The 13,466-nt window shown below is 40.6% G+C and overlaps 1 protein-coding gene across 5 annotated transcripts in view; it reads right to left on the bottom strand.

Annotated features, from left to right (window-relative positions):
- Nucleotides 1-13,466, bottom strand: part of LOC108048206 — a 66,773-nt gene that overhangs the window by 4,066 nt on the left and 49,241 nt on the right. For all 5 annotated transcript variants that reach the window (XM_044459194.1, XM_044459196.1, XM_044459195.1 and 2 more), the window contains exons 3-10: nt 4,013-4,165; nt 3,752-3,952; nt 3,211-3,361; nt 2,983-3,051; nt 1,314-2,302; nt 682-1,127; nt 278-578; nt 55-224 (exon numbers count right to left, since the gene is read on the bottom strand). In XM_044459194.1, coding sequence (XP_044315129.1) covers nt 55-224; nt 278-578; nt 682-1,127; nt 1,314-2,302; nt 2,983-3,051; nt 3,211-3,361; nt 3,752-3,952; nt 4,013-4,165 — 2,480 coding nt within the window. The remainder of the gene's footprint in view (nt 1-54; nt 225-277; nt 579-681; nt 1,128-1,313; nt 2,303-2,982; nt 3,052-3,210; nt 3,362-3,751; nt 3,953-4,012; nt 4,166-13,466) is intronic.

A 13,466-nucleotide genomic window follows, 5' to 3' on the forward strand; every position in this document is an offset into this window, starting at 1 on the left:
GGGAAATAAGATAATAAAGATTATGCTATAAGGTTTTTCTTTGCCTTTCAATACCTTAAAAGAACAGGAGGTGCACGCCTTAACAATATCCTCATGGGAGACATTGTCCAGAGACCACCGAATGTCGTAGTAAAGGACACGACCACCGTGATCAGCAGGAGGCTCCCACACCAGCTTCAGGCCATTCTGTTTAATCAGCCTCGACTTGCTGACGGTGCCGGGAGCTGCAATAAAGTATGGATAAAATCTGGATATAATAAATAAACTACGGACTTACGATCCTGTTGTGTCGTCACATCTATCTCTCCATAGAAAATGCGCGTCTCACAGTTGGAAAACTGCAGATTGTAACGACGATCTGCCTTGAGACCGGTGACGAACAACATCGAGTTGGAAATGTTGCGGCCCTTGCACTCTGTCTCTTGCCTGGGGGATGGCATTTGTTTTTGTATCACTGTGTGACACTCCCACACGCAGGTCTCGTTCAGACTGTCCAGAAATTTAAAAGCTAAAGCCCGAGATTCTATAGTGATCAGACGAAAGGGCTGATTCGCCTGCTCCGAAGTGCCGTTCTCAATCTGGAAAAAGAAAAATATTTAATCCGTTAAATAAGCTCCCTCCAGACAAGCGGTAGTCCTCTAGAGATTATATTAATAATCTCCTACAGTACAGTCTACTCACAATCTTCCACTGAACGTAGCGAAAGTCCTGACCCAAGAACTCATTCTCGTTGGTGATGATCAGAACTCTCATTTTGATGCGTGTAAAATGCTGCAGGAGCATTCCCGTAACACTAGCTTTTACCACCATGCTGAATATGTCCTCCTCCAAGTCCAGGGTCAAGTCGTCCGTTTCGTTGTCTAGCACTTCGTGTTCTGCATTTCTCAGCACTATGGCAGACGCTGATTGATTTAGAGGTTGAATTACGGTCAGATGGCGACGCACTTCGTCGGCTTTTTCCTCTACGGGGGTCAGGGTGCCCATCATGGGTCCATCTAGGAGCTGGGATGGATGTGGATGGGTGTGATTGATGGAGAACTGCAGTATGAAGTACTTTGTGTTGTGCAATTGGCCCTGCGACCACTTGACAAAGGTGTCATTGCCCACGGCAATTGGTCGGAGCATCACTGTAAGGCATGTTATTATTTTTAAATGTATTATTAAATGGGGATGCCACAAAAATCTCTTGAAGTATAGGGGTTTTTAAAATTATATTTTGAATCCAAATATTTTAAGGACCATTTTTTTACCATGGAAAATTAAAAACCTCTAAAGATTTCTAAAACATCCCTGCAATATTTAGCTATACTTACATCCTTGAGTGCAGCAGGTGACTGGAGTACTTCGCAACGAACTAAGGATCATTTGCTGGGGGACCAGCATTGTCCCAGTTCTTACCTCGGTTGTGGGAAATAAAACGCGGGTGATCAAAACAAATGGCTCATAGACCGGCAAATTGGTGGATATCACCACGTACGAGGTCTGATTCAGCTTCATGGGCGAGAGCGAAGTCCAGCTGTGCGGATTATTCCTGACAATATAAACCACAAACATCGACGTCAAGCTGCGACTATCAAATGTTATATTAATCGTATGGAAACTGTGCGGATAACAGCGGATGTTTTGCAATGGATTAATCTCCTCTCGTTGGCGATTGAAACGCAGTTCACCCGTGGCTGTATCCTCACCAGCCACATTTCTGGCCACACACTGATAGATGCCGTCCTCCATGGGATCAAACGAGAGGATGTGCAACTCGTTGCCGCTAATGTAGCGCGTATATGAGGTGTTCAAATGGATTCCATTGTGGTACCAGGTTATACTCGGCTCCGGATGTCCCTCTGCCCAGCAAGTTAATGTCCTCGAGAGACCAATATATACCACCTCGACGGGCAAGGTACTCAATATTCTCGGTGCTGTGGTCACAATCACTTGGAAATTTTGCCTTTCCAAGGGGGTTATGCAACTGTAGCGTCCCTCATGCCGGGAGACACTAGCATTTGTAATGGACAACGCCACGCTGTTGTTGCTCAGAAGGACCACCTTGTTGTTCGGTGACTGCAGATACCACATAATGGGCACAAAGTCCGCCACGGCATGGCATTGCAGCAGTACGGATCCGCCGGCGGGAACATAAATAGTGGCATTCTGGAACGCCGGAAGAAGCTGGGCTTCCGAAACGGACGTCTCCGAAATTCCCGCCTGGTTTTTAGGATAGTAGGTGGCATCCTGAGGCTCCACTCGCAATTGCCAAATGAACTGACGGTGCGTCTTGCTGGCAAACGCGTTCTGAGCCACGCACCTGCAACGGGGATACAAGAGATAATGGTCAGTGGTTTCAAGCGATAATTGACATGGACAATGCCCACAATTACAGCCACCACTCGGCCGCCACTAAGTGTTAATTAATGCATTGTTTAAGGGCACGCCGGCGGTGCGAGCGTGCGAGCGGTGCGTGAATGTGTGCCATGGGAGTGGGTCTTCTGATGGAGTGCCGCAAAAGGTGTTGATTTTGCCACAGCGGCGAAGGTGGAGCGCTGCGGCAGCAGCCAAATGGAAAATTGCCGTCGGTCGTAATTTAGATTTAAACTGAGCATATCGTAGTAAGAGCTAACTAACGGGGGTAACTATACATATATCAAGTTAAATGAGCGAGTGATTGAAAACGGCAATCTGCCACTTTTATTGTTATTGTAACAGAATTTTAAGGGACTTTTAATATTTTATTTATTATTTGGTATTTTTATAAACAATCTGCACAATCACGATATTGCAACAAGATTAAAATTAAGAAGGAAAAGTCCGTTTTAGTAGTATTTTATCAAATAAGAATTTAAAGTGCAAAATCATTTTGGCATTTTGAAAGCCATATTTTGAGTAATGTTGAAATAGAGCCCAATTTGTTGTATTTCTGTTTTTGCTATTGCAATTTATTGAAGTTAAATTCCCACATTTCGCCAAAAACCTTAATTCTGTACTCACTTGTATTTGCCAGCCTGTTCCAGGCGCAAATGCCGCAATATCAAAGTACCATTGGATAGAATAAGAGCGCTGCAATAAAAGCAAATAGGTTAATTTTTAAAAAACAAATTAATTAAAAATAGCTCCAAGCGTTGGTCAACCCATCCAGCTGGCAAGCTCCACAAGTATATGGAATAATATACAAGTCTACTCCTGCTGCTCGATGCTTCAACACTGATCTTTACTCGCCTGTTATCATTGGTCAGGGAATCGTTGCCAAAATACCAGCTAAATCGGGCAGCTGGAACGCTCAGGAAGGGACAGCTCAGCACGAGCGGCTTGTTTTCCACCGCACTAATGTTGGCCGTCTGCTGTTGACCCGGAAATAGACGCTTGAGTACTGGAAATAAAAATAATTTAAATAAAATGATGAAAGCATAATAATGTAAGTTGACAATAAAAACAATCATAAACACAGTATTATTTCGTTTAGGGTTATTAAATTATAAAACCAATATCTTTCAATACTCCATACTTTAGAAAGTGGCAATAAATTAAAATAATAATTTAAGGTAAATAGTTTAAACGGTTCTAACAAACAACAATTGTTTTAATTTTTCCAAGCAAGGCCAGCAAACACTTATTATGTTATGCAGAAAATTCTAAAACAATAAAAAAGGAAGTGCTGTAATGTTTTTTTTTACATCTTAATAATTTAAAAAATGTATATTTATTAAATATTGTTTTGGTGTTAAATCGGTATTTATTGTAATATCAGTTTACAACTTACCTGGATACTCGACAGTGATTTTGTCGGAGATTACCGCCGACTCATCCCACTCGATCTTGCAGTGGTATTCGCCACTGGCCCTCTCATTCGTGGGCAGTCGTAGTGTTCCATTTTCGTAGATGAAGAAGTCATTTTTGCGAATGGAAATTTGCTCGACGGCCACGTTATTCCGATACCAGCTGCAGTAGATGGGCTTATTTTCTGTGTCGCGGAAATGTTAGTACCCCTTCTCAATGAATTCAAGTCGCGATGATAACTCACCCTGATCGTAGTTGTAGGGCGTTAGGATGGGTACGCATGGCAAATAGTACGATGTGTGGGGCTTGCTGATAGTCAGTCTTGTGATGGCGTACTTCTGGATCTGCAGATACGGCAGGAGTGCGGTTGAGTTCTTCGGTTGGGTGACGGCAGCAACTGCAAAAGAGCAAAAACAATTGATTAAGAATCTGTGCTTGGCGCGACGCGGCTAAATTATTGGTTCCAATAATCCTCCGCCCATTGGCCAGACAATAGACAAAAGGCGAACACAAAGCGGACAAAAAAACCCGGTCAAAAAAAAATGAAAATGTTATTTATATTCTAGCTTAATCTATTGGCTGTTATAAATTTCACGCTTTTCACTTAACACCGCCCCCAGTCCGCCCGCCCTCCCACAACTGCATCGAGGTTTTTACTGCATTGGTCATAAATACCCGAAGCACACAGAAAAAATCTGAGAAATAGAAACTGCCAAACAACGGAGCCGTGCTGGGCTCAATGTTTGCTTGTGCACTTTAAAAAATTACCATTCCAATTGTATTTTAGATACTACAAATTCAATCAGTGACATCTTATTTATGCAAAAATATATTATAATAATTTAATAAAAATTTAAAAATTGTTAAAACTTCGGCATTTGAAAGAAATTAATTGTAATTAAAATGTTTTAAATCAATGTTAAGATAATATTTGGTTATGTTCATTATATTATCATTCTTTATAATTATATTCACTAAGTGGTATGTTTGCTTAAAAAACTATTTCTTCTTTTACAGACTTTCAGTTGATTTTATTTCTTTTAGTGTGCATTTGGGTAATGGCTCTGACTCTGATTCTGGGTAAGTCCCTGGCTCCAGTTGTCGGTCTGGGTCTGGGTCCGAGCTCGAGTCCGAGTCTCCGCTACGTGCTGCAGGCGTGTCCAGGCAGACTTGGTGTGTTAATTAATTTTTCTGCTGCTGTTCTGCTGTTGACGCGACCATGGAGTCGTCGTCTTTTTTGGCCTGCACTCGTAACTGCAGCGGTCCGAGGGTGCGTATACGTGATATTAAGCAGTTGAAACAATTACATGGCCCGCTGGCAGCAGTGGAGATTTGCATAGGACTTTGTCGAAAGTCGTCCGTCAGGCATCACATTATCTTTAAGGTGTACGAGCAGTTCCAGGGAAATGGGAATGATAATGGCCAATGCCAAGTTGAGTACTACAAATGCGGCAGAGTAGCCCCCTAACAAATGTCTAAACATTAGTCAAATGCGTTGAAATTTATGCTAAAAATGCAATCAACTTGCGTTCCGCTCGACGGACGTCCTCAGGCCCCCCCCAAAAACCCCCTTGCATTCAGCCTGCCACCCAAGTGGCCAAGTGCACTCGGTTGTTGCCAAATGCTGAATGTGCTGACTGCTCGTTAGTCAGTCACAAATTGTGGCAAGTCGCTCGGGTTCTTTTTGCTGCGCTCGGAAACTGAATATTTGTTTCGGTTTTGATAAATGGACTCCTATAAATTAGATAATTGCTGAACAAGCTGCGAGGGATGTATCTTAAAGCGATAGCTCTAGACTCTGGAATTCGGCCCGCTCGTTCTCTCATGTTGCATGTTTGTACGCAATGTGTTGCAATTTTTATTGCAGTAATTACACGCAATGCCCCGGCGGCAATTTGACGCATGGAAATGCCTTCGACGGCCACGTCAGCACTGGAGCTACTGCATCCCGCTAAGTGCGGCACATTTACAAACACACAGGGTTGCAGGAACATCGGATACAGGGGCAACCACAGCCACACTGAGAGAAATCATGGTAAGTCGATTAAACCACTTATTTCTTTTAAACTTCCGCGAAATAAACCCATTTCCCCCTTTAGCTTTTGGTTTGATTTTTAATTCACTCTTTATATAAATATAGAATAGAGTATAAATAAAGAATATTCTGAACACTTAATACATTTTGGTGGCAAACTTTGTGTTTAAAATAAAAATGGCTAATATATTACCAGTGCACTCGCAGTAGCAGTTGCATGTGCAACCAGGGCGTAATTGTTATAGCGTAATTGTTTCAATGGCGGGGCGTTTAATTGCGCTTTGGCAACTACTCCGCCGCTAACGACGCTCGGTTTTCGAGAGTCAAAGTTCAGCGATTTTTTGTCATCCACCGTGCACACCTTGCCATGTTGCCATTTGTCATCGCCTGTTGGAGGGTTGTATGGTTCGTGGGTTGAATGGTTGGTGGGACATGTCAGCGGCAGCATTAGCCTTAAACCTCCTGCTCGTGTGCTCCGGAGTCGTTAGCGGAATCGTTAAACTTGCAGATTAATTGCTTTGCCGCTCAACGAGTCAATGCTCGCATAGAACCACCCATTTAATGCGCTTGACATTCACTTCCAATTGAAGCTATTCTGCAGCTTTCTAAACCACTTGGTGGGGCTATCAATTGTGTTAGATCGCTTCGGGAAACCATCATCGCTGACCATAGCTCAACGCAGCTGCAACAAGATCGGCAATCTCGGTGATTGAACTGCCATGACATCCAACTTTCATCTAGACAACACGTTATCTGCTTCCCCTTCCCTTTCAACGATGTAACCCTATATAATTTCAGCTCATTTGTATTAAAATCTGTCGTAGTCAAAGTAATGCATAAGTCTTCCCAGTCAACTCAGCGCAGAGGAATGCTTCCCAGAATCGTGCTTGAATGCTGTTTGACAAGTATATATGCGTATAGTATATACTCCCATCTGCACTTACTAAGTTGTAGCAAGTTGCAAGTCAATAGTGTGGGGGGCAGATTACAGCGGTGATGGGTTCTTGGGGAGAAGGCAGGGAACTGGGCGCTGCTGCACAAATTTGCATAGTTGAACGCACGTCGCCGCACTATGGGAGTTCGAACCATCTAACTCAAAAGATTATATTTTTAACTCTAAGTAGACAATTTTTTTATACTATCTCCAAGATGATTTCATTATTTAATATTTTAAATTATATAAAAAAAATTTTCATTAGATAAAAGTTTCATATATTTTATGGTGGTTCCTTGGGTGTACTGAAAAGTTGAGTAACATCTTTTCCAATATTGCTGACATTATATTTTCTTGCAGTATCATTTTCCACTGGTTGCCATTAAACTAGTTTATTATCTACATCGCCCATTCGTAGCTTAATTTAAACGAATATTCTGAAAAGGCTTCGTTCCATAAAGCATAACTAATAAGATTTACTTCTATTGTTTATTATTGTGACCTGCAATTTGCATCACTTTACAAAACTCCTATTACCTGATCTCCAAACAAAGGTACCAATTCCACGGTGAGGTGCTTGTTTTAGTTCTGATAACAAAGAGGGAATTTTATAACAGACTTCCTTAGTCTAAATATTTATTTGTTTTGGGATGGTTTAAAATAAATTGCAAAAATGAACACAGGTAAAGTTTATTGAAGAGTAATTGAAAGAATAATCTGTTTAGCCTCCCACTGTGCGCCTCCGTTGCAATGAATTCCGGGCAGCAACTGTTGCTGCCGCTGCTGAGCTGCAGTTGATGATGAATGCAACTGCAATTGCTGCTGCAGCAGCGGCACATAAATTGCCGGCTGCTGCGCCGAGCTTATCAAAACGGCAACATCTTGTGCATAGATAAGCCGGCCGGGCCTCGGCCTCCAACTAACGGGTCTGGGCCCCCATGGAATTTCGCAAATTCAAATTGCCTGGCATCCTTTAATGCCGCTGCTGGCACAGCTGCAGCGTTGGCACACTTTTACCGCTCCAAATCCAAAAGGCAGCGGCCACATTTTATGCAAAATGCAGCGCGCACGAGATAATTTATCGCCTAATGACGTGCTGTTCTAAGGTTGCCCGCGTTGTTGTAAAATGCAATAATAAAATGCGCCTGCAGCAGGAAGATGCAAAGTATGGAAAAAAGAAAAAAGATTGGACTAGAAAAACGAAAATTAAAAATGAAATTTAAATGCCGCACGAGCAAGCAGCATCAGCTGAGAGGCAGTGGAACGGGTTGCCAACTATCTGTGCACAAGCAGATCCCTACCCCCACTTTAATGGCCTACACTCGAAAAAAGGTCAATCAAATGACGGATATGAAGCAACTTCTTATTAGCTAATACCATTTACAAAAAAAACCTTTCACACAGATTTTTAAGAAATATTTATATTATTAGTTGCAAGTATATAATAGAGTAAGTAACCTTCACCATAATAAATAAAAAACAAGAAAGGAAAGCTAACTTCGGGCGGAGCCGAAGTTGATATACCCTTGCAGAATATTATGTACATTATATTCTCCAAAATTATTCATATGATGCATTCTTAATACTCATAAAAAATCCCAACTTCCTAACTTTACAAACACCAAAGTTATGGCATTTTCGATCAATCAGTTATATGGCGGCTATAGGATATAGCCGGCCGATCCTTATGACATTTGGTAGGTCGGATTGATTGGCCAAATATAAAACCTAGAAAATCCCAGCTTCCTAACTCTACAAACACCAAAGTTATGGCATTTCCGATCAATCGTTATATGGCGCTTGATATAGTCGTCCGATCCCTATGAAATTTGGTGGTCGATTAATTGGTCAATATATAACCCATGAAATCCCACTTCCTAACTTAACAAACACCAAGTTATGGCATTTCCGATCAATCAGTTATATGGCAGTTAGGATATAGTGCCATCCGCCGTTCCGACTTTATACTGCGTGCAAAGGGGTTGCAAGTTTCATTCATATCTTTAAACTGAGGACTAGTTCCGTAGAAACAGACGACGACAGACGACGGACAGACGCGACACAGACGCATGCTATATCAACTAGGTGATCCTGATCAAAATATATACTTTATGGTCGATGTCTCCTTCTGCTGCACACTTTTACCAAATTATAATACCCCTCGTTAATAAAGGAATAGAATTTGATAGAGGAAAAGAACACAAGTATGCCATTATTTTAAATCTTTTGAAACGATGAATATTATTATTCACCCCTCCTTTTATTTCCCTTCAATATTAGTTAATTTTAGAGATTTTTGGTAAATTCTTTTCTGTGTCTAGAGAGCATTCTTTGGGCTCCGGTCTGCTGTCGCTTTGGGGGCGCTCAACGAGAATTTATGAATGTGCAAATGCATACGACAATTTCGCGCATAAATGTAAGCTCCTGCCATGCAGCACTGGGGGAGAAAGTGCGGGGAGAAATTATAAAAGAAAGGGGGAACACCCACCGCAAGTCTGCAGAAAGACGGGAAAAGCTGGGAGATCGGATGGCAGTCGAAGATGCGTGTGCACATTCCATGGCATTCCGCTGCGGCATGTGGGAAGTTCTATGGTTGCACAGAAAGTATCTTGTAGCTCGTGTTGCTGCTGCACCAGCAACTGCAACAACTTGAATCGCATCTATTGATTGCACACAGTTCATTGGCGCGACTAGGGAAAGGATTGCCGATGTGGGGAGTTGTTGGCGTGGCTGGATGCCTGAATGCCCCAGCTTATTTGGGTTAGCAGTTCAAATAGTTTTACGTGCTGTTTTGATCAAATTTCCAAATGCCAACAGAGAATTTATTGAAATGTCCCGCAGGGAATGGGGGAGTTGCAATTTCAACTGCAACAGCAACTGCTATAATTTCTCCATTCGGGAAGCATTGTTTGCCTTTTGCTTAAGCTGCATATGGCTGCTCAATTGAATGTCTGTGGTTCGGTGTAATTGAGTGGTTGAAAATACTCGAAATGGCAACTAGTTAAGTTAAATGTGCCTTTGCCACATGCACATAACGAACCGCCCACAACTTCAAGGCACATCCTAACACTAAAATACTTATATGGCATATAGGAGGGAGACTGGGGCATTCGAACCACTTTAGACAATGGTGGAAATTTACTTGGCAAAAGTCAAAGATAAATTGCTTTTTAACCTACAAGCTCCGTTCTTGGTTAGTTGGTCCTGCGCTTTGTTTGTTTGCCACATGCCATGTCCTTCCCCAGCTCCATTGCCCGCCATTCCCCTTTATCACTGCCACACAAAGCATTCAATTGACATATTTGGTTAACTTTTGGCGCTCTAGAAAATTCGCATTCAGTAGTTGGAATAAATTTTCTTTGCCAATTTGCATTGCACGCACAGGGGGCCAAGACATAGGGTCGGAGTTTGATCTTCCACTGAAGAAAATTAGGCAAGAATGTTTATTTAAACATTCCGTTTGTTTTACTTTCTTAACTCAGCAAAGTTTCAGAGGAAATCCACTTTTCCTAATAACTAGCAGATTAAAAATGCATACTGTAAATCAAAGAATTGACTAAAAGTATGTGTTAATTTTAGAAATTAAATAAAACAACTTTAAAAATTTATTTATGATTTTTGACCTATTCGTATTTCTTTAAGAATCGTGAGAAACCAGCAGATATGAGCCTCATCTTAAAAAAGGTCATCTTTCTTAGCCAGGCTAAAGCATTTATTGTTTAGAACCCAATTTTAAATCAAAAGGGAATCTAATTAGTATGAGCATAAATGTATTAAACAAAATATTTATTTAAAGCAATTTGAGCTTTTAGAATTTAATTAAAATGATTGATAAATATTTGAGTACCCAAAACCAAGTGTATTTATATATTTTTCCTAGTGCCAGGCAAGAAAGGATGCCTTGGCATGGAATGAAAGTGGAATGGAATGTTATCTAAATGTTGTTCGGGCGTGTGGCCGACCCACCATTGTGAAAGTTGTGTTTGTGCAAAGTCGGGAGAATCGCCCCCGATATAAACGAGTCAAGAACAATAGGAAGCGGCTTTGTTCAAATTTACTTCGAGTCGGGGCAAATATGTTAGCCCGAAAGTTTTCCGGGGATTATTAAAGGATTATGGGAGATTCGAATGGAAATTTGCGCATTCAAATGGCAAAGGGGAATTTAATGGAAATGGCAAACGAATTTCGATTAAAATCCAGAGTATCTGCTGCCAATTCAATTGTGCCACCCGGACCCAGGTGCCTTTCTTCTTCGTAAACAGAACCTAATTGGCCACTTCGCAACTAGCAGAACACACATCAATTCCTGCTCCACTCGATTCCAGCGGGTAAATAGTAAATACCTTCCTGGATCTGAGAACGACTGGACAATTGGCCAACCGGCCAAACGACCAACTTGCCGAGTCAATGGCTGTCACAATAGCGGATAACCAAAATACAATATGCTGTTGCCCATAAGCGAACTTATTTCCGCTGAAATTTGGCACCAGCTTTTGCAGTGCTTGTGCATTGCAGTGCAGTGCCGCAGTGCAAACATTTCCCCCTCAATAAATCATATTGTAAAATTTCCGTTCAATATTTTTCGCCGGCTTCGTAAACAAACAACGTGCAGCGGCAACAACAAATTGAAACAGAAAAGTTGAGAGAGGAGTGGGTGAGCGAAAGGAAAAGAGTTGCTATACATTGAAAAAATAATATATATATATTTGTTTCCATTTAAGTCTGGAATTTAAAAACTGTATATTTAAAAAACTATTATTTCATTCTTTAATTTTTCTTGACTTCAGTAGTAACATTAACTCAAGAATGACTTGATACAGATTGCGTTCAATTATAACTTATTGCGCTTTATTAATTTAATCAATTAAAAATTTCTTTATCTGTAGGAGAAGTTATCCCTGCAATTTTTGTTTGGCCACATTGTATGCTAAATGGCAAAATGTAAAATGCGGAATGTGCGTTTACCCAGCGCCGCAGCGGATGAAAGGAGGATGCAGATGATGGCCATGAGTACGCCCACACCGCTCTCTTGCATTCTTAAATGGGTTAAACGTAAACCATTTACCAATGACTCAATACAGCTTCCTGGAAATGCGATGGACCCGTACCCACATGCATTAAAACCAAATAAATAAATAAGCTGCCAATATCGTTGTTGAAAAAAACTGCCAAAAGAGAAAGAAAACTAAAAATAAACGCAGTGGTAAGGAGGAAAAACCACCACGAACGGATGATGAAGGATGGCTGGTCAATAGTCAATGACCAAATAGCAGAAAATAACAATGTTGCCAATGGCCAACGAACCGGACAACAGCAACAAAAACATCAATAAAATAATAAAAACGAGCAAACGAAGACCACAAACCCATGGTCAAGCCAGGCCAAGACATGCCAAAAAAGAAAAGGAAATTATAAAAATGTTTCAGTTAAAGCGAGTAAATAATACAGCTCACGGACACACTTGCAGGCAATTGAAAGAAAAACACTTATACAAAATTTTATTTTAAAGCTTGTTAGTTTATATAATGAGCCTGATTGTGACCAGAATACTATATTATTAACAAAAATTATCCTCTTTATCACACATTTATTGATATTATTTGAATACATTTGCGTCTTAAAAATCTACCTTTGGGAATTTAAAATCAAATCCCTTCTATTAAACTTGAGTCAAAAACTTGGGTCCCGTTCAGAAACTTGAGTCAGAAAATGATTCAAATTTAAGAGTTTGATATATGAAAACACTAAGACTCATTTACTTTTCCGAAATTCTAAATTTTTAAAATCGTAGGATGAGATTGTGGGCATTTTTTGAAACAAACTTGCGCTGCGTAGGTAGAAATGAAAAGTACAATTTTTTTTAGAATTCATAGCAAGACAAACGACAGACGGACAATCGAGTGGCGAAGGACAGAAGGAACGAATCAAGATATATTACTTTATGGGTTTTTTCTAGGTGGCCAACGGGTATAAGATTCAAATTAAGAGTTTGATATAGAACAGATTAGTATCAATTTAAAAATGTAATGAGATTGTCATTTTTTATTGTGTATAAAGTACAAAGAATTCAAGCAAGAAAAGAGTGGAAGAAGAATTTTTAAAAGTGCAACCACAAGCCGCAGTCAGCAATTTCTGTCCTGGGTGGGCGTGGCTCAGTGGGCGTGGGCGGTCGAAGGCAACAAAGTGTTTGTGTGTGTGTGTGCGAGCAAGCATATATGTGAGTGTGTGTTATTGTGGTCTGAGTCCGGCGGACAGTAACCTTCTACCATCAACCATCTACCGGCAACACATCCACAATCACAAGCCCATCAACGTCGTCGTTCGCTCGTCATCCTCATCGTCATCGTCATTCTCGTGATTGCGAGTGGCACGTACACCAGCGGGTAAGATAATAGCGCAACAAAGGATTTGCCATTTAGCGGATGCAGCGAAATGGCTTTTAAAAGTAGGTTAAAACACTGAGTTTGACCTACTTTTAAAAGCCTAAGTGAAATTAAACACTTAATGTGGATATGCAATCTTTGTTTATTTAAGAGTTACATGTAATTGCGAAAACTGCATTCAAAGCCTGCCAAGTTCTAACCGAATTTTTATATCAATTTCTAATAATATCAGGATTTGACAAGTATACATTTAATTAAATAAACTATATACAAAAAGTCATAACTTAAAATGTCTAAAAGTCCTGAAATTAGTTTTGACTCTTGTGATTGAAGCTGTTACTCATGT

The sequence above is a fragment of the Drosophila rhopaloa genome, unplaced genomic scaffold, assembly GCF_018152115.1.
Source record: "Drosophila rhopaloa isolate 14029-0021.01 unplaced genomic scaffold, ASM1815211v1 contig_178, whole genome shotgun sequence".
NCBI classification, from domain to species: Eukaryota; Metazoa; Arthropoda; class Insecta; order Diptera; family Drosophilidae; genus Drosophila; species Drosophila rhopaloa.